This window comes from Oikopleura dioica, chromosome 1 (genome assembly GCF_907165135.1).
Source record: "Oikopleura dioica chromosome 1, OKI2018_I68_1.0, whole genome shotgun sequence".
In the NCBI taxonomy this organism is placed as follows: domain Eukaryota; kingdom Metazoa; phylum Chordata; class Appendicularia; order Copelata; family Oikopleuridae; genus Oikopleura; species Oikopleura dioica.
The window spans coordinates 8899364-8924079 of NC_137291.1; the positions used below are offsets into that span (position 1 = coordinate 8899364).

General features: G+C 41.2%; 7 protein-coding genes and 1 long non-coding RNA gene across 9 annotated transcripts in view; 2 read left to right on the forward strand and 6 right to left on the reverse strand.

Annotated features, from left to right (window-relative positions):
* LOC145695416 (THO complex subunit 1-like) overlaps positions 1-24716 on the forward strand; it is a 47655-nt gene that overhangs the window by 20549 nt on the left and 2390 nt on the right. The window lies entirely within an intron of this gene.
* LOC145711990 (coronin-1C-like) lies at positions 4-3540 on the reverse strand. The gene is made up of 11 exons (XM_081789678.1): positions 3360-3540; positions 3182-3318; positions 2910-3139; positions 2613-2866; positions 2449-2570; positions 2272-2400; positions 2151-2220; positions 1993-1996; positions 1766-1843; positions 1555-1686; positions 4-1513 (listed from the first exon to the last, which is right to left on the reverse strand). Exons 1-11 carry the CDS (start codon positions 3486-3488, stop codon positions 1347-1349), a joined length of 1452 nt encoding a protein of 483 aa, XP_081645804.1. The 5' UTR covers positions 3489-3540; the 3' UTR covers positions 4-1346.
* On the reverse strand, positions 3566-9753 carry LOC145710979 (uncharacterized). Of its 2 annotated transcripts, none has more exons than XR_014135108.1 (4): positions 9554-9753; positions 4862-4988; positions 4151-4293; positions 3566-4018 (listed from the first exon to the last, which is right to left on the reverse strand). It is a non-coding gene; the product is annotated as an uncharacterized LOC145710979 (long non-coding RNA). The 2 variants fall into 2 exon arrangements; XR_014135109.1 differs by having other exon boundaries at positions 3566-4014; positions 4147-4293.
* LOC145710978 (nuclear pore complex protein Nup93-like) lies at positions 9810-13722 on the reverse strand. Its single transcript, XM_081788695.1, has 15 exons — positions 13609-13722; positions 13331-13559; positions 12897-13162; positions 12537-12851; positions 12414-12488; positions 12091-12366; positions 11875-12029; positions 11698-11829; positions 11528-11634; positions 11355-11479; positions 10832-11030; positions 10683-10785; positions 10533-10635; positions 10260-10373; positions 9810-10123 (listed from the first exon to the last, which is right to left on the reverse strand). Exons 1-15 carry the CDS (start codon positions 13714-13716, stop codon positions 9971-9973), a joined length of 2460 nt encoding a protein of 819 aa, XP_081644821.1. The 5' UTR covers positions 13717-13722; the 3' UTR covers positions 9810-9970.
* LOC145709085 (uncharacterized) lies at positions 14172-17098 on the reverse strand. The gene is made up of 7 exons (XM_081786771.1): positions 16608-17098; positions 16204-16456; positions 15467-15875; positions 15224-15421; positions 15056-15181; positions 14833-15010; positions 14172-14786 (listed from the first exon to the last, which is right to left on the reverse strand). Exons 1-7 carry the CDS (start codon positions 16942-16944, stop codon positions 14719-14721), a joined length of 1569 nt encoding a protein of 522 aa, XP_081642897.1. The 5' UTR covers positions 16945-17098; the 3' UTR covers positions 14172-14718.
* On the reverse strand, positions 17756-19492 carry LOC145695411 (uncharacterized). The gene has a single exon (XM_081772396.1). It carries the CDS (start codon positions 19460-19462, stop codon positions 17942-17944), a length of 1521 nt encoding a protein of 506 aa, XP_081628522.1. The 5' UTR covers positions 19463-19492; the 3' UTR covers positions 17756-17941.
* On the reverse strand, positions 19505-23211 carry LOC145695410 (threonylcarbamoyladenosine tRNA methylthiotransferase-like). Its single transcript, XM_081772395.1, has 10 exons — positions 22998-23211; positions 22723-22894; positions 22146-22208; positions 21794-21977; positions 20973-21138; positions 20762-20880; positions 20561-20717; positions 20373-20515; positions 20132-20327; positions 19505-19927 (listed from the first exon to the last, which is right to left on the reverse strand). Exons 1-10 carry the CDS (start codon positions 23033-23035, stop codon positions 19534-19536), a joined length of 1632 nt encoding a protein of 543 aa, XP_081628521.1. The 5' UTR covers positions 23036-23211; the 3' UTR covers positions 19505-19533.
* On the forward strand, positions 23491-24716 carry LOC145695414 (uncharacterized). The gene is made up of 6 exons (XM_081772401.1): positions 23491-23649; positions 23719-23910; positions 23961-24129; positions 24173-24358; positions 24403-24508; positions 24557-24716. Exons 3-6 carry the CDS (start codon positions 24065-24067, stop codon positions 24605-24607), a joined length of 408 nt encoding a protein of 135 aa, XP_081628527.1. The 5' UTR covers positions 23491-23649; positions 23719-23910; positions 23961-24064; the 3' UTR covers positions 24608-24716.

Genomic DNA, 24716 nt, shown 5'->3' on the forward strand with positions numbered 1-24716 from the left:
GAATCAAAGAACATTTTTTACGCATGGTAAGTTGTATCATGCGAAAATACACTGTTGGACATAAACTCAGGAAATGATATAAAAAAAACGAAAAACGAACACGTTGTAAAGAAAAGTAGTGAAGCAAAAAAGGCTTGTTGATGTCTGGACTCAAGACTTTTTGTTTTTTTTTTGATGGATTGAACAGAATCTGGATGATAAATATGGCCTTTCTTGATTTAAGGCAATCTCATGGTTGTGATACTTTTCAATAATGGCAAAATTTTCCTAGTGCAGGCGTGGGTTAAGCTGGAGAGAGAGTGAAAGGGCAAAAAAACGAACAAAAGACAAGTGAGAGCCTAAAAGGATACAAAAGGCTGAAGGCAAAATAAAGCTGCTCACGATTTTTTCTACTTTGATTCAAATAAAATTGAAAAAACTTGAGTGCTGAAAATTGATCTACTGACAAAATGGTGTGTGTATTTTTGAACTGAATTGGTTTCTTTTGCCACTTTCGTAAAGCAAAAAGAGGCTAGGTCTAAAAAGCTGAACGCGAAGAAGACTTTCAGGAAGATTTGGTATACGGTGATGAAGAACACTTGGGAACGCATGCGATAAGAAAACAGGATACTCCAAGGATACTAGCAATTCGACAACGCTAAGCTAACGCATTTGAAATGCTTGAGGTTGAACCGAAACACTTGCATCGAAGTTGATTACTAGCATTGAAGATCTGATGTTTACTCACTGTTTTGAAAAATGATAGGATTAGATTGATTGAACTTGCATCGATGCTGATAGTATAAAAGTCTACAATTACATGAAAAAAATGATAATCAAAAACAAAGAATGTCCTCTGAAATGAGGTTGTTTATTGAACTTAACATGCCAGGAGCCACCTGTTTTGACATAAGGCAGCGGTAATGTAAGAAAACGCTCGGGGATCAAGGAAGAGAGTCGCGAGCAATAGTAAAAGAGGATATCAAAAAATAAAAGATCCAAAAACGTGGCGCCACGATAATTTTTTTTTATGAGAAGAATGGCTGATAATAAATAATTTTGTAAAAATGTTCTGTAGTTTGGTGATGTTTTTGTCAATAATTTGGGTTCTCTTTGTACAAGATCAAACTACTGGTAGGATGCGGTTCTAGCGCCGTTTTAGGTGGATCGAATATGGTTAAAAAGTAAGCAGGGTACAAAATCATATATTGGTGCTGGAGATGGTTTAGTGGTTTGGCGATGGAAGTCAAAGTTTTATGTAATTTTTCGCTTTTTCTGTTTTGTTGTTTTTCACACATGAATATATATGCATGTAAAGAAGATATATCGTGTAGGAATAAAGGAGTATTTAAAAGTGGAGAACGGGTTTAGGCGGCCTTCTCTTCGAGCTGCGCCTCCAGCTTGGCTATTCTGCGTCCTTGCTTGCGGACGGTTGCCTTCAGTTTCTTGATGTCCTCCAGGAGTTCGTCGATATTTAATCCTTCGGGGAGAGCGGCGGCCAGCGCCCCGTTTCCGTTGGTCGACACTTGTGAAACTTAAACAAATCACAACTGAGGATCTTTTTGGGGTTCTTACTTGGTCTAGACGTGTTGGCGGAAGAGCTGAGAATTGTTGAAATTCTAGTGTTGGATTTGACAAAATCTCTGTCAGTCGAGCCGTCTCCAGAGTCGGCAGTCATTTGCATCATAATAGGATTCTTGTCTTTTCCTAAACATTAACTTTTATTTCTCTGAAATCAACGAGAAGAGCAAGATTTTCTCCCTCTTGAAAACTCCATTTTAAATACCTGAAAACCACTCCTCTGCTGTGAGCGCCGGAGTCGACGATATACAAGGTGGGTAAAGATCTTTTGGAAAGTTTCCGCCTGAAAGAACACGATGATTATTTCAAAATGAGTGCCTCCTTTGAGCAATCTTCAAATCACACGCAGAGGCGTTCTCTCAGAGAGATTATCTTGAACAAGCAAATTCTCTTTCATCTCAATGGGAGGCTCCTATTATCAAGAAAACGTACCTTTCTGGGAACGGTGAAAGAGACTGGCTCACATTTGTTAGAAGATAGTTTGAAAAACCTTGAAATCACACGGTGAGTATGCATGAACGCACTTGTTAGATGAAAAAGTAATGAAGAAAAACAAAAAGAAAAAGGAAGAAAAGATAGAGAACACTTACCGCACGGGGAACAACGAATTTTATAGGAATGATCGCCCCGGTCATTTTATTTGGAACTACAGAATAGAGCCTAAAGAGAGAAGTAGGAGGAGAGAAAGAGGGAGGATTGAGAAGGATTTACCTTGCGATTTCATTCTTATTCGAGTCACAACCTCGCTTGGGCATGAATCCAAGGCCTCTTTGTGAGTTCTGCGATTGGTACATGTTTAAATAATGGACATATGGCTCATCGTCATTAACTTCAAAGTATCTAAAGCAGATTTCGTAAAGAAGCAATTTACAAAGGGGCAGATATTACCTGATTGATGTGTCACCTTTTCCTGCGACATAAATAATATCCGATTCAGCATCGTAAAATGGGAATAAAACACCGGCGGCTTGGTCGATTTCCTCATGCGTCAATGCTTTATCCATACTTTTCTAAAAACAACACTAGATAGAACAATAGATCGACGCTCTTACAGGGTCCCAAAGAGCGTACTGTCGATCGCATCGCTTCGAAAATCCAAGGGTGAAAACTTTGCCGGTTTTGAGGAAGATGCATTTTGAAGATTTGTTTCCTTCGTGAGCCTTTTCTTTCTCTGCAATAACTTTTCCGTTTCGCGGGTTGATGACTCTCAAGGTTTTGTCCTTGCACGTCGTGGCGAACTGTGAGCCATTCAAGTTCCAGGAGATCGAGAGGGGCAAGTCTGTGTGGCAGTCGATTGAAACGAGAACTAAATGAAATAGCTAGAATGGACCATGAAGTGATTAACTTACCTTCAGCGGAATCAACTTTCCAAATGTAAATCATGTTATCGGCACCAGCAGACGCTAGAATATGCTCAGCAGTCGGGTGCCAAGAGACAAGAAGCGCTCGCTTCTCGTGCTGGACGAGTTTGACAGCTTCTTCTCGGAGGGGCTCGCTGAGTCCTTCATTGGGAATGGCCCAAATTTTAACTGTACAATCTTCAGAGGCAGAGGCGATGACGTTATCGTTGAATGGAGACCTAAATTGATATCAACAACGAGAAACAGCTGTTCAAACTTACCAGGCCAAGTCGAGAACGGGCGAAGTATGTCCATCAACATGATAGTTCGAGCTGTTGGTACCAACTCGACCGGTCTTTTCAATGGGAAGAACAAGGAAGGGACCACCACCGGCTCCTTCAACAACAATAGCGACAAACTATTGATAATAAACAGCTGAGTTAATGGCCGCTCTCTTACCTTTGGGTTGACTGCGCAAAAGTTCGAGTCCCAAGATGTCCTGGTTACTTTGATATCCGAATATTGATCCTCTGGCTTCGCTGCGGTACCGAAGACATGGCGGAATTTCGAGAATCGGACAATTGGCATTGAAAAATATCGGAAGTTCTATCTAACCTCTAATTTTATCGGATTCCAGACTAAAAGAATTATATTTTAGAGGAGCGTCCATTTAACGGATTTTTGAGTGAAGGCAAAGAAGCAGAAGGAAGGTTGAATGTGAAGCTGGAAAAAAGGCACAAGTGAAATTGGCCAGATTTGAAATTGAACGAGATTTGTTTTGAGAGTTTTGAATCTTGATCGAGCGATAAAATCGAAAGTGAAACGAAAATGAGTATTTTCTTAGTTTGACCGTGACGCTTTGACGATTGATTGTAAAACTTGGATCATAATAAAAAAAATAATAGAAACAGAGAGACTGTTTTATAACTGTTATAAAATCCTATCCTATGACTAGAAAAGAATATTCGATGAATATCAGGCTGAGAATGAGCCTTTGGTTATTCATTTTTACTAATCATTAAAAAAAATGAATCTTATTTTGCGTTTAATTTCGTAAAAATGAGTTAAATATCAGAATCGGAATATCGTTTTTTGAAGCTGAAGCGCAGCTGAGCTAGTCTTATTCAAAAGTGTCGACATTAGCTACCCGCAATTCGTGGCTTTGTAACCATCTTTTGATTTGGCTTTATTCGGGTTAAAATTTACATCTTGCATAATTTGATTTTTGCGGGTTAGGTAGTGTCACTCTTTCTGAACGATTTAGTTTGCGCGCTTGTAGGACAGGAGTTGTTCTTTCTGATCAGGCTTGTGTGCAGCGCTTCTTTTTCGGAGAAATTTCCGTAAGAGGGCGGCGGAGTTCCGGGTGGAATCAACTCTGGTTGGCCCCAGTCATCTGAAAACAACAGTTTTTATCTTCGTTGATTTCAATTTATCATTCTAATCTCTTTGCGAAAATTTTGCTTTTCAATCTTTGAAATACCAAGAGTCCTCTTTGCGGGCCTCCTGCTAGATGGATTTTTTTATAGCACCACGCTTTTATTAGATGACACATCGATAAATCATGGAGCACTATATCTTAAAAGGGCGAAGAGGAAGCAAATCTACATTGAAAAAAATTTGAAAGCAATCACTGACTAGAACCAGTCAAACGATTGCGTTTTTATGTAGCTGTTTTGACGGATTTTTCCGTGACATTGAGCGACGAAGCAGTACTTTTAGGAACGATGATTCAATTCGAAAACATTTGAAATTGACGACTATCAAGAAAATTTTTGTCTGAAAAATCATACGGATCACTTAAAATGAACGTAAAGATAAAGGTAATAATTGATGCTTTCAGAAAAGATGCTGTATCGTTTGTTGATAGATTTACATCTTTGACCTTTGAAAACTCGTTTTGAAACGATAATCTTCCAATAAAGAAAAAGATATCAAACAAAGCCGAAAAATTAAGTTCTTACCGCCATGAGCTTCCATTTGGTCCGGCTCGTGAAGAGTGGGCAGGTCGTCAAGATTTCTTGCACCTTGCTCCGAGGTCTTTTGCATAACATGCAAGCGCAGCAAAAACCATGCTTATCAACAAAATAACTTTATCAGCAGGTGTCAACCGTTTGAGGACATCGCCCCGTGCTTCCGCTATTAGCCAAGTAAGAGGGTCCATTACCGCCCATTATGATTAAAAACGAGTCGATTCCGAAAATTCAACGATGAAATATTACACCCTTCGTAAAAATGTGAGATTCAAAATGTCTTTGAGACAAAAATAATTGGAAGTCCGAAAAAACTATAAGGGAATGCAAGTTCTAATAAGGTGCTCTTATTAGTCAAGAGACTTCATCTGGCGGAGGTGGTGCCCTTGTGCCGGCCTGCTGCATGCCACAATAAAGACGACAATATCGGCATTTCCGTGAAAAACCACATTCCTCCGGGCGTAAAATTCCTCATTCATCCCAATTTCTCTACCCACACTCGCGGTCGTCATCCCTCGTTACATCCTAAAGATGCTAGTCGCCGAGCGCTTTTAGGCTCCTCTAAACTAGGGTCGGCCAAAAAAAAATCGATCTCGTGTTTCAATTACGAATTATACCTTGTTAGAAAGAGGAGAACGAGACGATTCGAATGGTACTAACCATTTGTCTGTGCGAGTTGGGGAAATTTTTTAGAATTTTTGAAAATCGTGATTTTCGTCACTAAAAACGTGAATCTTGGACGTTTCTAAATATCAAATTCTTGGCTACGCCAAATATCAAGCCTTGATTGGCAAGTGATTGCCGACTTCGGTCAAGTTTGGCCACTTATTGCCGGAGGACCTTCCGGAGGACCCCTTACTGGAAGACAAATTGCTGGAGGACCAATAATAGAAAAGAAAAATAAATAGCTTTGGATGGCCACATACTGCCACATTCGACCAACTTCGGTCACTTTCTGCCGGAGGACCTCCCGGAGGACCCCCTGAATAGAAGACCAACTGGTTGAAGACCAATATTCAAATAGATATATAAATAGCCTTGCTTGGCCGAAAACTGCCACATTAAACCACTTTCGTTAACTGTCTGCCGTAAACCTTCCGAAGGAACCCAGGTGAAAGACCAACTCCTGGATGACTTGAGGCGAATAAGCCTGTCTCTTAACCCGTTGCCGAGCGCTAAGTGTATAAAGGCTGTCTACGCCAATAGTTAGGCTGGATTTCGAGCCTCGGGGCAGGTTGTAGCATCCTGAATGCTACGCGCTCGGCAACGGGTTAAATTCAGTCAGGTACAGTGGGTTGCGCAGATCGTGCACCCCTGAAGAGCTGGTTAAGGGAGCATCAGTCACGCAATCACTCTGAGAAAATCCAGAAATAAACAGTAGAAAAAGTGCGGGCGAAGAGTGCACCAACGACGCCAGCCCCGTTTTTTGGACTCAGTAAGAAAAGGTGCCAAGCCGACCCGGAGGGGAGGCCAGTCCCGTTTCTTGGATTCAGTTAGGTACGGGGCCAAGCCGACTCGAAGTCTTCGAGTCGAAGGGGAGGCGAGCTCAGTTTCTTGAATTCAGTATGGTAAGGGGCCAAGCCGACCCAGAGGAGAAGTCAGCCCCGTTTCTTGGATTCAGTTAGGTACGGGGCCAAGCCGACTCGAAGTCTTCGAGTCGAAGGGGAGGCGAGCTCAGTTTCTTGAATTCAAACAGGTAAAGGGCCAAGCCGACCCGAAGGAGAAGTCAGCCCCGTTTCTTGGATTCAGTTAGGTAAGGGGCCAAGCCGACCCGGAGGGGAGGCCAGCCCCGTTTCTTGGATTAAGTTAGGTGAGGGGCCAAGCCGACCTAGAGGGGAGGCCAGCCCCGTTTCTTGGATTCAGTTAGGTAAGGGGCCAAGCCGACCCGAAGGGGAGGTCAGCCCCGTTTCTTGATTCAGTTAGGTAAGGAGCCAAGCCGACCCGAAGGGAGGCAAGCCCCGTTTCTTGGATTCAGTTAGGTAAGGAGCCAAGCCGACCCGAAGGGGAGGCAAGCCCCGTTTCTTGGATTAAGTTAGGTAAGGGGCCAAGCCGACCTGGAGGGAGGCCAGCCCCGTTTCTTGGATTCAGTTAGGTAAGGGGCCAAGCCGACCCGAAGGGGAGGCCAGCCCCGTTTCTTGGATTCAGTTAGGTAAGGGGGCCAAGTCGACCCGGAGGGGAGGCCAGCCCCGTTTCTTGGATTCAGGTAGGTACGCGTCGGCTTGGTCCCTTACCTAACTAAATCAAAGAAACGGGGCTTGCCTTCCCTTCGGGTCGGCTTCGAATTCAAGAGTCATTTAGATAGAACTGAGTGAAAATGAGTCAGCATGAGCAAATGAGTGAAAAATGGCGATCTTCGGTTTTATTGGCCTGCCCCGAGTGAGACTTTTAATACTTTTAATACTTTTAGGATTTTTCAAAAAGACATTTTGTGCATCTTGAACCCTGTTAATGACTGTATGCAATTTCAGAAGTCATTGACTAAGCCTTTCTAATACAAACACAGACTTGCAGATAACAGGTATCAGTTGGAAGACTTCTGATACTTTGAGGATTATGCAAAAAGACGTTTTGAGCATCTTTAGCCCTTTTTGTGACTGTATGCAATTTGGGAAGTCATTGACTAAGCCTTCCTAATACAGACACTGACTTACAGATGATAGGTATCAGTTGGAGGACTTCTGATACTTTGACGATTTTCCAAAAAGACATTTTGGGCATCTTTAGCCCTGTTAATGACTGTATGCAATTTTCGGAGTCATCGACAATGCGTTTCTAATACAGACACTGACTAACAGATGATAGGTATCAGTTGGAGGACTTCTGATACTTTGACAATTTTCCAAAAAGACATTTTTGGCATCTTTAGCCCTGTATATGACTGTATGCGATTTTCGGAGTCATTGACTAAGCGTTTCTAATACAGACATTACCTTACAGATCATAGGTATCAGTAGCAGGACTTCTGATGATGTTATCATAATTCAAAAAGACATTTCGTGTAATTTGAACTACTAGAAACTACATTCACAGTGCTGAAGGTCATTCAAGACCTCTTAATCATACAGATAGAGACCAACAGATCCTCTGATAATAGACTCTCATGAATATCACCGATGATATCCACACAATACTTAGTTAATAATTTCTTATCATTGTTCAAACATATACATAAGAATTTGAACCCGTTTTGTCCATTTAAAAGACTTTTTTCTTCATTTTTAAGTTCTCGTAAATATTCAGTAGTTTTATTTAAAAATTATTAAAAAAAATTCCCCAACTCATATAAGCATTCTGAAAGAGCAAAGTTATTCCTAAGTCTTTAATCTAACTTATGAGCAAGAATTTGGGATTGAAACATCTTTTTTTATTGATTTATGAATGAATGAATACCTGAGTTAACCAAATATAAGGGTAATTGGCACAAAACACCCTTCCATAAAAATGGTATATGAGTATTCAATCTCTCTTCTGTTCACAACCTGTATAATTTGAACCCTTCTCTATCGTATTCTGCCACCAGATATATCATTTGCCTTGAATATATAGTGAATTTAATTTTTTTAAGCAAGTATGTCAAATTCAAGTCCCAATTTTTGGAAAAAATGCCCTTGAGTGAGACCTGAACATCGGATCTCAGCAATTTTTGGTTTATAAGGGTTTTTGAGCACCGCGAATCCACTGAAACTGGTTTCAAAAGAATCGGAGATCAAAAAATTTTTTTGGCCGACCCTACTCTAAACATGCATTTTTCACACGCAAAATATCAAAATCTCCTTGGCTCGCGCACAAAAATGAACATTTTTAAATGTCACCAACGGATGATTAGTACTACCCTTATTCATGCATAAACATATGAAACAATAAGAAAGAATAATGAACAAACAGAAAAGTAAATTCTCCAAAGGAATAATAACGCTAAAATTTTTGTCTGCTTCAATTAAATATCACTCTGATAATGATTGAAAAAGCTGCATTACTAGCTCAACATTATCCTTGCATAAAAAATTCTACAATCAAAGTTCCTAATTTAGAAAAAAATTGATGAAAACCTGGGTGAATCCAATTTAGCACGTCTTCACGTCAATTTATCTCTTTCTCCATATTTGGTTTTACATTCAAAACAAATAATTTTCTCTTCAGATCGTAAGCCATAAATATTTAAATACCGTCAACGTGGTAAAACCGCCGGAAAGTGTCAACGCGAGCAAGTGTTGAATTCCGCGAGAAAATAAAAAGTATTTAAAATGTTTCCGGCTTTTGATCGGGAAACAAAAAAATATGCAAAATTTGAATATTCTTGTTTAGAATTTTTGGCAAATTGTGAGTTTGTGTGCAGGATGATGGAGATCGTGCTCTCAACTGCCCAAAGTCAGGGCAGATTACTCACACTTTGAGCTGCTCCTCAGAAAAAATCCGTTTTGCATCTTCCCGAGTATTTTAGAGAGCGATAGAGTAAGAGAACAAGAATTTCTGGGAATGAAATTTGAAATCCGACAGATGACTATTTATTCGAAAGAATAAATACGATAATTACTATAGATACGCAACTAGGCATACTGATAGAAAATACTGACTAAAAATTGAATAAAATCATCCAAATTGAAAGAGGGTCATTTTAGGGGGCAAAAGAGCTAAAATACCGTTAAAGTATTTTGAGTTTGAAAGCTGTTGACACCTGTTTTCCTATGAAACAAATGATGAGCCAGTCCGTTTTGCTGAAGTCTTCTAAGTCCTGTGGCGAAAGATTTCCGATCCTCGGCTCTAACTGGTCATTTTCGGCTTCCAGTGTCGACAAATCATCGCTAGAAAGATTCTCGGCCCCGCGTTTGAACATGTTATCTCATAAAATTCCGTCGACTCCGCAGTTATCTAAAAAGGAATCCAAAAGGCATCAAAAAGTGACACATTTTTGACAGCAGAAAAAGTCAACAGTTGAGTTATAGCAAGTTTTGTTTGTTTAATTTCTAAATCCGTTAAAGGGGCAGTGAACAAACGATTAATTCTATGTCATTTTTATGAACTAAAATAATAATAGGGGTTGGGCTTAATTCCAATTCAATATCTGTTTCTGTCAGTGTTTCGTTCTTTCTTCAGGGTTCTTTAGTTCATCTTGACTTCTGCTTGAACGAGGCGCATGTTGGTGTCGCCGGGCAGTCGATACGGCACCATTCCGGCGAACATAATCAGCGCCTTCGCCAGGCTCTTGATCTCCGCCAACTGAGACAGGTGCGCACTCTGATCACCGAACTGCGGCTTAGACGCGATAACAAATTATAATAAGCAAGCTTAGAATAAAGTTTTACTTAAAAGAGGACATTTAAAGGTTCTGTCTTTCATTTAATCTTAATCTATTTTAATTGAATAATAAAAAAAAACTTTTTATCGGTCTCTTTGCATCTCCCTGTATTCTTTTGTACTTGAGAAGCAAAATATTCATCGCCGAAAGAAGAATTTCCGAAAGCGATCGCCGAATTTCCTCTCCCTTGTCCGCGAGTCGCGAAACCTGAACACAGAATAAATAGAACATGAAATTTTGTGGCGTGTAATTCAAGAGCTACGCGAATATTTGCGAGACAGTAACAATGACAATTTAAACACATGTTAGCTCCACGCAAATTTATATTCAAAAGATCGCCCAATTGAAATGTGAAATAGAACGAACCTTGGATTGGATTTGATCACGTGATTGATTCATTCCGTCGAGGGGGAGCAAGTCTAACTGACGGATTGTGTCTAGAGCAAAGTCAAGCTGCTTTCCGTGGTAGCTAGAATTTTCTGTGAACGACCCTTTATCATTTTTGAACAATCTTACGCGTCGAAGTAAGTCATAAGATCCAAAAGAAGATGGAACGTATCCGCAGATTGCCGCTGAATCTCCACATTTTGATTTCTGTATCGCTGGGCAATTTCTTGCGCTGAAAGTCATTTCTTGAAAAGCTTATAATGCGATAAAGGATTTACCCTGGATTTTGAGTCTATTTCTGTCTGATTGAGGCTTATCGGCATCGGCCAGGACTTGCGATATCAGTTCAGACAGGAGATCAACCACTTTATCGTGGAAGCCACCCAGGTCGTAGAGGCCAACTGCGTCTTCGAAGAGCCCGCGTTCTTCACAGTCTCGGGCGACGCGTTCGATCAGTTTTTTCGTATCGGCGTGGAACTAAAAGTAGACGATCAGATAAGACTTTACTGCGCAACCCAATATTGACTTGTGCTACTCGCTGAGAAAGGGTGAGTTGCAGCCCTCTTTAGGACCGATCTCAAAATATAACAAGTCAAAATTAAAACATAACTTTATGTCGACGACAAAATGTAACAAAAACAAAGCTACTTTCGACATTGCGACTAGTGCATACTTTTCATGAAAAATATGATATTAAAATGAAACTAAATGATCTAGGTGAGCTGCTTGTCAACAACTTGAAAGATCTCGCTAATAAAATGAATATCAAATGTGTTATCTCTAATGTCCAAGTAAAATCACCTTATCAATAGCACCAGATTTCTTCTGTCCCGTTTGCGGATCAATTCGTCCGAGCAGCGTACCAAACTCTCTCGATTCTCGGACCAAGCCCGAAACGCAGGAAATGAAAAGACTGTCGCTCGCACCTAAAGCATTTCCTCTTACGCAAAATCAAAATTGATTGTATAGCGCACCTGGTAGACGGATATCGCGAAGGAAATAGAAGTATTGGAGGGCTTCCTGTGGATCGGTGGACTCGAACTTGCGGGTGAAGGTCATGACGAGTGTTGCAAGGTTGAGTCTTTAGATTGATTTTGATTTCATTGTTAAAAATGGAGGCATTTGATCGTGATTAAAATCATTCCTTCGAAGAGGGATGGGATCAGTCTCCGATCTGGTCAAAAGCTTCGCGTTGAAATTGTGTGGAATGACGAGTAGACCAGCTTCGTAGAGACAAAGTGCAACATGGACAGCATGGCATCGGAAAGATTCAGATCTTCAGAAAGTTTTCAAAGATGAGGGATAAAAAGTTGACTAGTACCTGGCAAGGAATTCAATTGCAGCCTCAAATTGGCCCGTCAAAACAAGGACGTTGAAGTATAAAAGTGGAGACTGATCAGCTTGGAAATGAGCCTCGCCGTATTCCTCGAGAATATCCCGCTGGAATTTTTCGATTGATTCGTATCCGTCTCCGGTCTGAAAGAAGAATTAAAAGTCTTCAAATTTGAGCTATGCTTTCTTCTATAGAAGAAAATACCTTTCCGACAACAACTTGTGAGAGCTTCATCCACAAGTAATCATCCGTCTTCTGAATCACATCCTCGTGAATATCCGTGTCGCACTTTCCGACAATGCAAAAGACTGCCCGCTTGAATGGATCGGTACACGCGCGCACTGAGCGTCGGAATTGGATCTTGATCTTCGATTCTTGGTTGGGTCCTAGAAGTCTGTCTGGTGATTCTACCCAATCGACGAGGCTTGGAAGAAATTCGCCGACGATCTGGGAGCTTTTTCGGGCGATCTCGACGGCAGTCTAATTATCAATCGTTAGAAATTCATGCGCGTCGATAAAAGTATTACCCTGGTTTGGCCGCATCGCAAGCAATAATAAATCATAGCCCAGACATCTCCATCTTCTGTTGCTTGGTAGTTGTACTACACGAAAATCAACAATCAAAAGACATAAACGGAAGGAAAACTCACTTTTCTAACTTGCAGGAAACTTCTGATAAGCTGCTCGGTTCCCGGCATGGCGCCTCTGTTTGCATCTCTCAGATTGCTATTCACTGTCTCTTGAATAAAATTGAAGTACTCGTTTTCCAAGTGCGCTCGAGACGCGTTGATGAGAGCCATTTGAATTTCAGTATCAGTTCGGAGCTGAGCTGGCGTTTTTCCAGATGGGACTCGGATGTGCCCGACGAGCTCCCAAATCATGTTCCAAATTGCGACCAAAGATTGTGAGTTCATGCGCTCAACAGCAGATTGGCAGAATTTGATGAGCGAATCTGGTTTGATACCCTTAATTTTTTATTGATGACCAGGTTAAACGAATAATTTTGATACCTGAACGACCATTTCATTGTATCGGTGAATCTGCTGTGCGTAGAGCATTTCATTATCATCCAACAACGATCTCTTTCCAGCAATGACCTTCGTATCATCTCGCAATTTCGACTTTTTCGAGGGCAAAATTGAAATGTTAAGACTGTCATCTGAGCCGAGCAATGCATTGAGAATTCTTCCTTTTTCCGTGTCCCACTCTGCTAATCTCGTTTCCCAGTGGCGGTTGGTTACTTCTTCGAAAGTTTTTTGTTTTTGCTCTTCGATTACTAACGCCAAAAGTTAACAAAAATAGAAAAGAAAGGACAACTGAGGAAAATCGCGACAGTTGCTGGCGTACAGTACGCGATAAGCCTGTATATTGCGGTGGGGCGCTGATACTTGTGTTAGGATCAAAGACTTTGAATCGCATAATTACAATTCGGTTGGGTATCTACCTGATAAGATCGCGTTTTCGTGCTCGTTCCTCAGGAACCCTTCAATATCTGTATGGACAACAGGGTTTAATGGCTCCAAATTTCGCGTTGTGGCAAGGTTTTTCAATCGATCTGGAACGTCGGCGATTTCCAGGCCTTTTTGACCGAGAAAGAGGGCAGCTTTGACTTGTTGAGCGTCTGTTCCGTGGGCAGCAGTTTTCGACCAAAGGCGTTTTCCAGCGTCGAGAATCTAAGAGAAACATAAGTCAATGAACTACCGGTATGAACTGAAGATTTACCTGTCCGAGATTCCGCCGGACTCGAGGTAAATCTGTTCCGTCATTTAAATTGGCAGTTAGCTCCTCTGATTTCTGTAAAAGTGCGTCAAGTCCATTATCAAACTCCATATGCGAAATCTAAATTCGAGAAAATGAAGTTTGAATTTGAGTTTTGGACTGATGATTGAAGAAAATAGTGTCTGAAGAAATGAAGGTAAAATACAGGAGATGATTCGAACGAGGAACAAGAAGGAACTCTGGCTTTGAAAATATAAAAGATGCAGGATGAAATTTTAGGATCTGGCGTAGGCTTGGATCTTCAAGATGATCTCGAATATTGCAGAGCCGCAGACCTAAATGGGATGCGGGATTACCCAAGAAGTAAGTAGAGTGGCTTACGACAAAAATGAAGAGACCGAGCAGCCATGGACCAACAGGATACTTTTCGGGCTTTGGATTTCTGGTTTTCTGGACATGGCCCTTTTTCGTTATGTTTTGTGAAAAAACATTGTTGGCTGTTCGTCGCTTTTGCGCACGAGCCATTTAAAATCAGTCTAAAAATAACGAACTGCAAAAAATTGAAGAGTGAAATGTTTTAATCAAATTTAGCCTCCGCCAATTGGGGGAATTACTGCCAATTCATCAGACGGTGAAATTTCAATGTCCCCTTCGTCGGCTACGTATTCATGATTTTGTGCAAGTTGCGATGATTTGAGAACGGATTCAAGCTCTGGTATCTTTGAAGCCAGCGACGAGAAAATTTTGCCCCTGGATGATTTTGAAGAAATCTGTTTTAGAGCTTCAAAATTGAATGAAACTAACTACCCTGCTTATTTTTAAAACCCAAAGCTCGATTTCTATAAAGTCCGCTTCTGCTACTTCCCTTGCCTCGGCGAAGAGCAAAACTTTCATACAATACTTTGACATACTGTACTTTCACAAGTGAGACAAACACAACAACAATCTTTTGGTATAAAATAGTTTTAGTTTACTTCAGAATTTTTGTACAAAACTAAACATTTAAATAGAAGCTGAATAACAAAATTAAAAGATTTGGTAGAAAAATAAAAATCATGTACAGTGTTTAAAACGTAGTGTGTCAGATACAGTTAGGATTCGGGCAAGAAAGGATCAATTGTGGCTCGCAAACGAGTCGCCGAAGGGTCCGGGCGTGTGAGGTTGGTAGTGAACTTTCAGGTCTGAAAGGTTAGCTGGTTAGCTTTAGAATACAGAGAAGGACCTTACCTTGATAATGAGCTTTGGAAGCAAGTTTGCGTCTCATTTCTTGCAGCATCGCCTGCTGCTTGACGCTATGTTTTCGCAATCTATCCTCTTCTGCCACTGCCATCTCCTTCTCTTTGATGTGCCGCGCCATTTCGCCCATGAGGCGGCTATTCTCGCGCTGCAACGAATCGTACTCACACTGAACAGAGGAATGTTTGCTCAAATGCTTGAAAATGGGACTGACCTGGAGTTCATTTCGTCTGTCGTCACGGGATTTGCCAGCTTCTCGGATGGTGGCTACGTCGATTCTGGCTTGATGCTCGAGTCGTTGGCTTGCAGAGAGTTGAGTTTTGGTCGTTTCAAGCTCGGACTAAAAAATATGTTGAAAATGATCTTTTTAGATTGATCAAACCTGAAGTTTGCTAATAACATCTCCTAGCCTCGAGACTTCCTCCTGGTAGCGAATCGTTTTACCATCAAACTCGGCCGCTTTCCTCGTTTGCTCGGACGCCAAGGCATCGTTTTGCTTTCGAAGCTTTTCTTGCTCGTGCTTTTGCCTCGTGTGATGAGTTTCTGTTTCTCTTCGAATTGCTCGCAGGGCTTCTTCAAGCTTTATTAAAAAATTACTTTTTATTGTTTTTATTGATTTTCTGACCTGTTTTATTCTGCTTCTTTGCTCAGCTGCAGTACGCTTGTACTTGTCGACATCATTCTGAAGCGAGCGTTTTTGGTCTTCCAGTTCAGTGACGCTCGACTTCAAATTCCTCTTTTTACTCTTCAATGCGTCTTCTTCGATTGCCTTCGACTTCAGTTGCTCCTCAAGTTTTGCCTGGGTGGAGAGATGCGATGTGACTTGTTCCTCGAGAGATTTAATTGAGCTACGGTAAGTTTCCATTTGAGCTTCGGCAGCTTTACGAGTTTTGCATGCAATTCCAAGCTCGCCGCGGAGGTTGCGGAGAAGAGAATCGGACTCTCTTCGCTGCCGTTGAAGATTTTCGCAGTTTGTAGTGAGATCTTCGACGAGTTTTGTGAGTTTTTCGATTTCAACTCTTGATTCATTCAGCCTGAAGATATTTTTTAAAACCGGAATCAGATAAGAAGCATCTTAGTCAGAGATGACCTCTAGCGTGGGGGTGCGCTTCAAAGATTATTATCTGGTCTCCAACAGAGAAACGGCTCCATGAGGACCTCCCGCGGATGTTAAACTTGATATAAATGACCACCAGCAAAAAATTACATAAAAATATAATGAAATGAGTCTAAATTCCTATATAAAAAAATCAAGGAAGAAAAAGTTATCTGTTTTTTAATTTAAAATGAGTCTACAAAGATTCTCTCTATGTTCCCGCTACCTGATGAGGCTTTAATAATAATAATATTTATTATTCTTACCTTGTTCCCAGTCTTTCATTTTCTGTTGATGAAACATGCAGTTCCTTCTCAATCAGATGCTGTTTTTCTGAGTCTCGTTCAGAGTTCTTGATCATCTGCGAGTTTTCAGCGCGCAGATTGGCGATCTCTCTCTGAAGTTGTTGAGCCATCTCTTCCGAGCTCAAACGGGCCGAGGTAATGTCCTTGATTCGTTGTTCCATCGCTTCTTGTCGAGTTTTTGAGCATTCTCGTTCGCGATCCACTTGGCTGTGGGCTTAAAGTAGTGTTTCACATTGAAGGAAAACAGATGGAACTGAGTTGATATTATTGAAATGAATAAAAAGATAACTGATAAAATAAATGATTACCATCTTCTGTCGCTCTATCTAAGAACATCAGTAAAACTGATGGACCAATAAAGTTACCTTGATGTACTTTGAATTCGAGCTCCTTGAGCTGCCTTTCAGCAGAACTGAATTTTCCCTCGTACAGATTCGTCAGTTGCTGAGCTTGATCCCTTTGACCGACCGCTGATTTGAGCTTGTTCCTCAGCTCGTTACATAGCAAGCTAACATCAGCAAGCTTCTTCACAGTCTCAGCATGCTTTACCTTCAAGGAATCGCCTTCTAATCTAAGCTGGTCCAGTTTAGAATTGAGATTGATGACCTCCGACTCTGGATGGGGCTTCATTCGCTCGTAGTCTTCGATTTCTCCCTTTGCGATGTTGATGACTTCTTCTTGCGTTTGAATTTTCAAAGCCATGTGTTGGATCTTTTCGGCGTTATTCGTCAGTTCCACTTTTTGAGCGTCAAGATCGAGATGAGCGCGACGAAGTTCAGCATTCTTTGCACTAAGCTCGGTTGTGAGCTCGTGAACAAGTTGTTCTTGCTTTGAAAGGGTTCCTGTAGCTGAACTTAGCCCAAATAGTCATTAAATTATTCATTGTTCTGGGAAATGCAAGAAAACTAACACTTTTATTCATTTTGAATAAACAAGGTCACCCTATTGTCCTGAATGTCGCCCAATCTACAAGAGTAGGCATTTGTTAGTCAATAAATTATTCATTAAAGGAATATGACTTGACTATATAAAAAGTGATGGATGAGTTGATGCCAGAAAAAATGAAATCCCCAATCATTTTTGCTTTGGCGTTTTTACAAAACTTTGCGGTAGGAATAAAAACTTGGAGTGGATTAACCCCTTCTGAAAAAAGAACAATTCTTCACAAATACGCGATGAAATGTGAAGCGGGCAAGTTAGCTCTTTACATATTTTTTGCAACAAAACATATTTTAGACAGACTTATTGAATTAGAAAACGAAGGTGTAGAGATGACAGCAGATCTCTACGATCATGTCATGCAGGAATGCGAAGAGTCACCGGTATTGAAAATTTTAACATGAAGAACCATCGTTGACGCTCGATACTACATCGTTAATACAACGATCATATAATTTGCATTGTTAATTCAGATAAACTGTGCTTATAAGCGCGGTTTAATCGTCGTTTAATAAATATTCAAAACAAATGACTTCTTGCAAGCTATTATTTTATACATTTACACTCGTCCTCGCTCGTGTGGATTTATCAGGAGTAGATATCGTCAACATACTTCACAGATACGCGATCAACTGTGAAAATGGTAATTTATTTTTTTTTTCTTCAGTACTCAAGAAATGAATTAAGTGCTGATCGGAGCAGTTGAACGGTTCCATGGAGAGCTCACTCCTAAAGTAATGAACCAAATTTTTATGAGATGTTACGCTGTTCCCGCTTTTGAGAATATGATCATATGAAAAAAGAATAAACTTAAGAACCTTTCCTTTGAGCTGTTTGAAAGCTGCTCTTCGCATTCGGCAGCCTTGGTATTCAAGGATGATCGAATTGCTTCAATTTCGACATCACGATCATGCAACTGTTGGTCGAGTATTAAAATTCTGTCTTCATAGTTTTTAGTTTCGGCAGTAACTTCTACTATTCGCTGCCTATAGTCGGATATTTCGACTTGAAGCTCTCCGATATGATCCTTTGCTGATTTTTCTGCGACTTTGTGCGTCGCAACTGAAGCTGTGAGACGACCGACTCTGTCCGAAAGCTCTTCTGTCTCTCGGGTTCTTCGATCGATCTTTTCCTGAAGGTCGCCAATGTGCTCCTTCAATTGCCGCATCTCGCCGTTCATCGTCACTTCTTGTTGACAGGTCTCGTCTTTCAGCCGCTGCCTTTCGAGTTGGCTCTTGTGGAGCGTCTCTCGGAGCTTCTGATTTTCAGACGTCAGCGCTGAGCGGCGTTTGTCAATCGCTTCAACTTCAGTTTGGGATTCTTTGAGCTTTCTTTTGACGTCCTGATTTTGTTTCTCGAGCTTTTTAGAATTTTCAACTTGGATGGTGATCTGGTCCCTCAGTCGACTAATCGTCGACGCGAGTTCTATGCTCAAGTCTTTCTCTCGTACCAATTTATCGCCTTTTTCAGATAGCTCCTCTCGCAGCGGCCTGAGTTCTTTTTCCAATTCGCTTACTTTCGCGGAAAGGAGGAGCTTTTCTTGCTTGTCTACGTGACTCTGCTCGATTCCAGTGTCCCGGCTGACTTTGAAGCTGATCAACTCCCGTTCCATGCCCGCTAGTTCGATGGATTTCTCGTTGAGTTCGTTTTCTAGCGCGATGAGTCTGTTTTGTAAGGAATGATTTTCAGACTTGGCGCGCTCCAGCGATTTTTCACAAGAATCAAGTCGACTGTTGAGCTTCTGGTTTTCTGCTTGTTCCAGTCGAAGATCTGACTGTACTCGGCTACACTTGCTTTCTGCCGTGTGATTTTTCTGATCAGCATCTCTCACTTCTCCACGGACGGCTTCAAGTTCGATTCTGAGCTTCGCTAGATCGTCGTGTGCGATAGAAATGGCGCTTTCGAGCGTTTCTTTTCCATTGTCCGCATCGTCGAGCATTTCTCTCAATCGAACAGCTTGCTGTTGGAGATCTTCGTTTTCCACTTCGAGGTGAATCTTCTCTTGGCGGCAAGCGAAAAGCTGCTCTTCAAAACCTTTCGCCAAAGAGATCTCTTCAGTCAGCGATCGCTCCATATCAGCAGATGTTTCCACCTTGATTTCGGAATCTTTCAGAGCATTGATCAAGGCGTCGTTTTGCTCCAACAAATCGTGGACGTAATGTTGGTAGATTTCGCATTTTGCTCGATAGTTTTCTGGCGAAGTCGTCAAATCAAGCCGTTTCAAACGCTCTTCGTAGAGGGCTCGAAACTCTCGAAGCAGATTTTGCATCGATCTGCTCATTTTTCTAAACTAATTTCGGGTTAAAATTAACTGTAATAAGATCTTGTTTAATTTATATAATGCGAGAGCGATCAATTACTGACGCTCGATCGCTGTCTTGAAATTGCAAAATAAATAAAACTAGCACAGGCAATGGCGCCAACTATTCTCAAGTCTACAATCTCACTCAACGCTTCAAGCTTCTTCTGGCCCCACGGTTTGGCCTTTTCCTTTTCTTTTAGAATTTGCAGATTTTGGGCAATCGCGACAGTCTTTGGTTCTGAAATAATTTCACCGAGCATCGAATGTTTTGTTGTCTCGGTGACGACGACGTCGACTCGTTTGCCCATCAATTCATCGCTGTTTCCTTTGACAAGTATTTGGTGATAAGATTTTGTGTGGCCGACAAGGGAGACTTTATCGTGCGCCATTTCCGTAATCAAGACGCTGTGGCGCTCGCCTTTTCTTCCCTCAAACGGCAAATAGCTAAAAGCACAAGAATTATTCCGTGTCTGTTTGATTTATCTACAGTCGTAAACTGTAGTTGAACGTCAAAAAAGCAGAAGTGTCCAAGAAGGTGCACATGCAAAAAACACAAAAAACGGATCAGCTGAGAAAATGCAATATTTGTCGAACTCTTGTCCCTGCTTTAGTCCCTTCTGGAGGCGACATTTCTCAAACAATATTTACCTTTTGAAGACGGTCGATAATTTTTTCGTTCGTTCTTTGATGATTTGACGCGGGATTTGCTCCCATTTTGCTGCCGGCGTGCCTGGACGCGGGAAGAATTGGTTCATGAACAAACTAGGGAATTTGTACTTTTCGCAGAGCGATATTGTCTCGTCGAAATCTTCTTCTGTCTCCGTAGGAAAACCGGCGATGATATCTTCGAGAATTTACTTTCCATCTTTACAATAGTTTAGTAGTCTACCTGTAGCGATGTTGCAATCGGGCACACTACTCCTAAGGGTGTCAACGACTTTGCAAAAGTCCTCTCTGTTGTATTCTCTTCTCATTGAATTCAGAACAGCGTCGGATCCGGATTGCACTGGCACATGAAGAAATGAGTAGACTCTGAACAAGAAAGTCCAGTCACTCTTATATTGAAAAAAAATCTACCTTGGGTGATTTAAAATTTTGGCGATTCCCTCTAAATGCTCAAGAATATACGGCGGGTTTGTCATTCCTATTCTCATCATGCATCCATCTGGAATGGTCTTCACAACAGCATTTAGAAGCTCAACAATGTTTGTTCCGATATCTCGTCCGTAAGCGCCTTAAATTTCTCTTGGGAAAAAGGAAATAGATTTGCTGTTTTACCCGTGTCTTCGCTGGTAAGCCAGATTTCAACGATTCCTTCCTGAAAAGCCTGTTCGAAGCGAGCGACGATCTCGTCGATTGGGTAACTCGCCAGGTCACCTCGAGCATGTTTCGTTTTGCTTCAAAGAAAATATTAAAATATGCAATCGTTGCGGATTGGAGTACAGTGACGATTATAAGTGCAGCGATAGTGAAGCTTTAGGGGGCTTACCAGTAAGTGCAAGAGTTTAAACAGCCTGTATTTATGGAGATAATCTCAATCAACGCGTTTCTTCTTACTTTCGGAAGCCCCAAGTCAGCACCTCCGATTCTTTTTCCGGATCGCTTCTTGGGTCCAAGCAATTTCACCGTGTTTCCTTTCAGTGTCTCTTCCACCACTAAATTTTTTGTGTTTTATGACGCCGAAATGACAAAGATGAAGAAGAATTGTCGAAAGCCAAATTTGCTTTTCAAAAGCGCCACTCGCACTTTCAATAAATTTAAAAAGCTGCATTTTTATTATCAATTCAAGTTCAATAAAACAAAATTTCAGAACGATATAGAACATTTCTTTTTTTCAGAGTTACTTTTCCTCGCAAATCCAAAACTTGGACAGGCCGTTTCTTGTCAGACCCCTTCCATCAAAGACATATCGAAACGATAATGGAAGCTCTGCAAATATCAAAATGATTGTCGGGCGATTTTTTGCATATCAAAATGATTATTTGCTCGTGTTTCATCGATCAAAGATAGTTCTCGGTTTTATATTTGCCTCAAACTGATCGGATAGTATTGATCAAAATCAAGGTGTCAAATTTGTGTAAGACAAAAGGTAATATCGACATAAATAACAGTGAAAAATGAAGAAACCAAATGTACAGCTCAAAAGTCAACTGCTGAACTTTAGTTAAAAATGGATCTACTCTTTGACTTTCATAAAACTCGATAAAATATCAAAGCTAATTGCTCTAACTGTGCACAATAACCGTTAAATACTCTCGATTTTGAAATTTCTCTCTATTTTTCCTCTGCAAAAAATGTAAATTTACGAACCTTCAACGACCCGGTCAATCTGCTGTACGCCGATGGTAGAGAGGCCCTTGACAAACTTATCGCTGGGGGCTCCTTGAGGCACGCAGCCAGCAACGACGACTGGGATGTTTACTTTCTGCGCGGCGCTGATCGCATTCTTGAAATGATCTTCTGCTGGCGCTTTTACGGTGCAGCTGTTCAACAACTTCAAAAATCAAATTTAAGACTCGTCAAATCTCAAGCTTGAATTCCAAAATTTGCGTCTAATAAAAATTTCGTCTTTACATAAAGCTGAAAGCTGAAATAATTCCAAATAAATTCGACGTTTTTAATAAAAGGAAAGAGCTTCTGTAAGCGGCAAATTAAAACTCACCCAAAGATCGCATTCCAATCTCTTCGAATCGTCAAGTTTAACATCATATCCCGCTTCCGCCAGCTAAAAGCAACCGTCTTAATTTCTGCCTGTCTCATGTGAAAATAAATTCTCTCAGATTTTGGGCGTCAATGTATCTCGTTTCTTTGGAAAATGCAGTCAATCCAATACGGGAAGGATAAACGGGCTCAAAGCCCTTTCACAATGGAATGATCTATTCATGACAGTTGATGAAAATGTTTCTATGGTGCCTTCATTGTCTCCCGAATCACAAAAACACGCTCGGCCAAAGTCAGTAGGTGACAATCGCCACTTTCTTCAATTATTAAAAGCTCTACAAAGTTCTAATCTCTAAGATTTTATCTTCCTTGATTCCAAAATTAAACATATTTCGGTCGAATATGAATTTTTGGTGTTTGCATTTTCCGTAAAACGAAATAGACAAGTTTACGGCAGAAGTTATTTGCCACCGGATGCGTTCAAGACAAATTACCGAGCATAAAACTTAAACTCAATGCTAGAATAACTTGAATTGAGAGTCGATAATTCAAGTTCCAACATCGTTTATAAGACTCACTTGGCCGGCCATGTACTCTGAATCGGAAGTGTTGTGAGTACATCCCCAGGTGCGCACGTAAATCTTTTGGCCCCGGGCGAAGCTTGAATCCGCCTCGACGGCCTCGGCATTGCGAATTCTTCTTTTGTGGCGGCGAGTGACAACTTTCCCTTTGTTGAAATCACCATCTTCCCTGAAGGACAACAGTTGTTGATATATTTTTATGAGAACACGCGCCAAGCAAAGAAAAACATGCCCCGGGGCGAAAACTAAAAGTCAAAAACATGAAGTTCTACCTTATTTCTCCCTTATCCGCAAGATCTTCGATGTCCATTCTTTCTGATTCACACGAGCGAAATCTCCAACGGAACCGGCGAAATTGAAATGTCCTGTTTCAAATTGGAGATTTTCCAAATTTTTCTCTGTCTTTTTGCGCCTTCGCGATTGGGCGCGCCAGTTCTCAGAGGCCAATCATTTCTCAAACGGAGAATATCTCAATCGCTTTATTTCTTGATTTTATGCTTTTCAGAGATCTTTTCTCAAACGAGGGAGTAATTCATGAAATCAGAGAAGAAATTTTTGGAGAAAAATATGCGCTTTGAAGAAATTCTTTTATTTAAATTTTTAGACTGACAAATCCGTAAAAAATGTCAGCCACCAAACTTGTGCTAAAATCGACGACTTCCACCAGTCTCAATGATCGCTTCTCAAAAATCATGCGAAGTCGTCCAACTGAAGAGCCAACCAGGGTAAATGTCCAATCTTCTCTCTGAAAGATTCTGAAAATCTCTGTCGCCTGCTAGAATTAGGAAAACCCTAAAAACAAGCAGGCAACTGTCTCTTTTACTCTTCTGTTCTCAAAAAAATGCTCATTGCTCAGTCCAAAAAAAGGTTGAATCTTGCGAATTCGCCAGAAAACTCGATATGGAAATGTAGCTTTTGGAACGGGTTTATTAACTTTTATAATTATCAATTTTATTATGGAAATTAGAAATATACCCAAAGAAATAGAGAGAGAAGAGTATTCCAAACCTTTGGTACCACTAAGAGCTACAAACAGCTCAGGCTTTCACACCACTGTAATCTCACCGTAGTCCGGTATGTATCTCCCTCTTTAGCAGCTGTCTGGTGGTCGTACTGGTGCTGGAATTGCCCCTGGATCCGAGAGAAACCGCCGATTTGCCGAAGAGCTCGAGCGTCGATCAGCACGTAATAGCGTTCTTTTGGAATTCTAGTTGGTAACAGATCTCTATTTTCAGCAGCTCGACGGCCCGTCGTTAACAGAATCGGCGATGTTGGCCAGGGGGGCGCTCGGGGATTCTCCGCCTCGCTCAGACAATCTGGTATCAATAAGCGATCAGCCATGGCTGGACGAGTGGGAAAGAGAAACTCATCCGGCGGAGCTGGCAACTTGTCTGCCAGGCAATCGTAAGCAACTCTGAAGGAATAAAGGAGAATAACGCATGTTCAGGGCAAATCGGGCTTTGGCAAAGGCCACATCAATGCTTCGAGACACGGAGCGCGAGTTGAGCCAGCTCAAGCATACCCAAGCAGCGCGGGGTCGAGGAGGCAAAAGAGGCGGTGCCACGAGAGGTGGCGCTACAAGAGGAGGCCGAGGAGGAGCTCGTGGTGGTGGACGAGGAGGCAAAACCACCCGGTAAGGTTGTTAAAGAACCGACTTATCTGACGTTTATGTTTCAGAAAACCAGTTTCCGCTGAAGATCTTGATGCAGAGATGGATTCGTACATGCTCAAGACTAAGGGCGGCCTCGACTCCCAACTGGATGAATACATGAGCAAAACAAAGGTAAAATCATCCCTTTTACCAACATATGCTAACTCAAATGATTTACAGAAAGGACTGGATGCACAAATGGACGAATACATGAACCAAAAAAGCTCATAAATAGCGACTTCTGCAACCCAACTGCCCCTCTAAATAGAGGCTGATTACACCATGATATCTGTCTCTAGAAAAATAAACTACGCCCTGTCGACAAAATTCAAATAAAAAG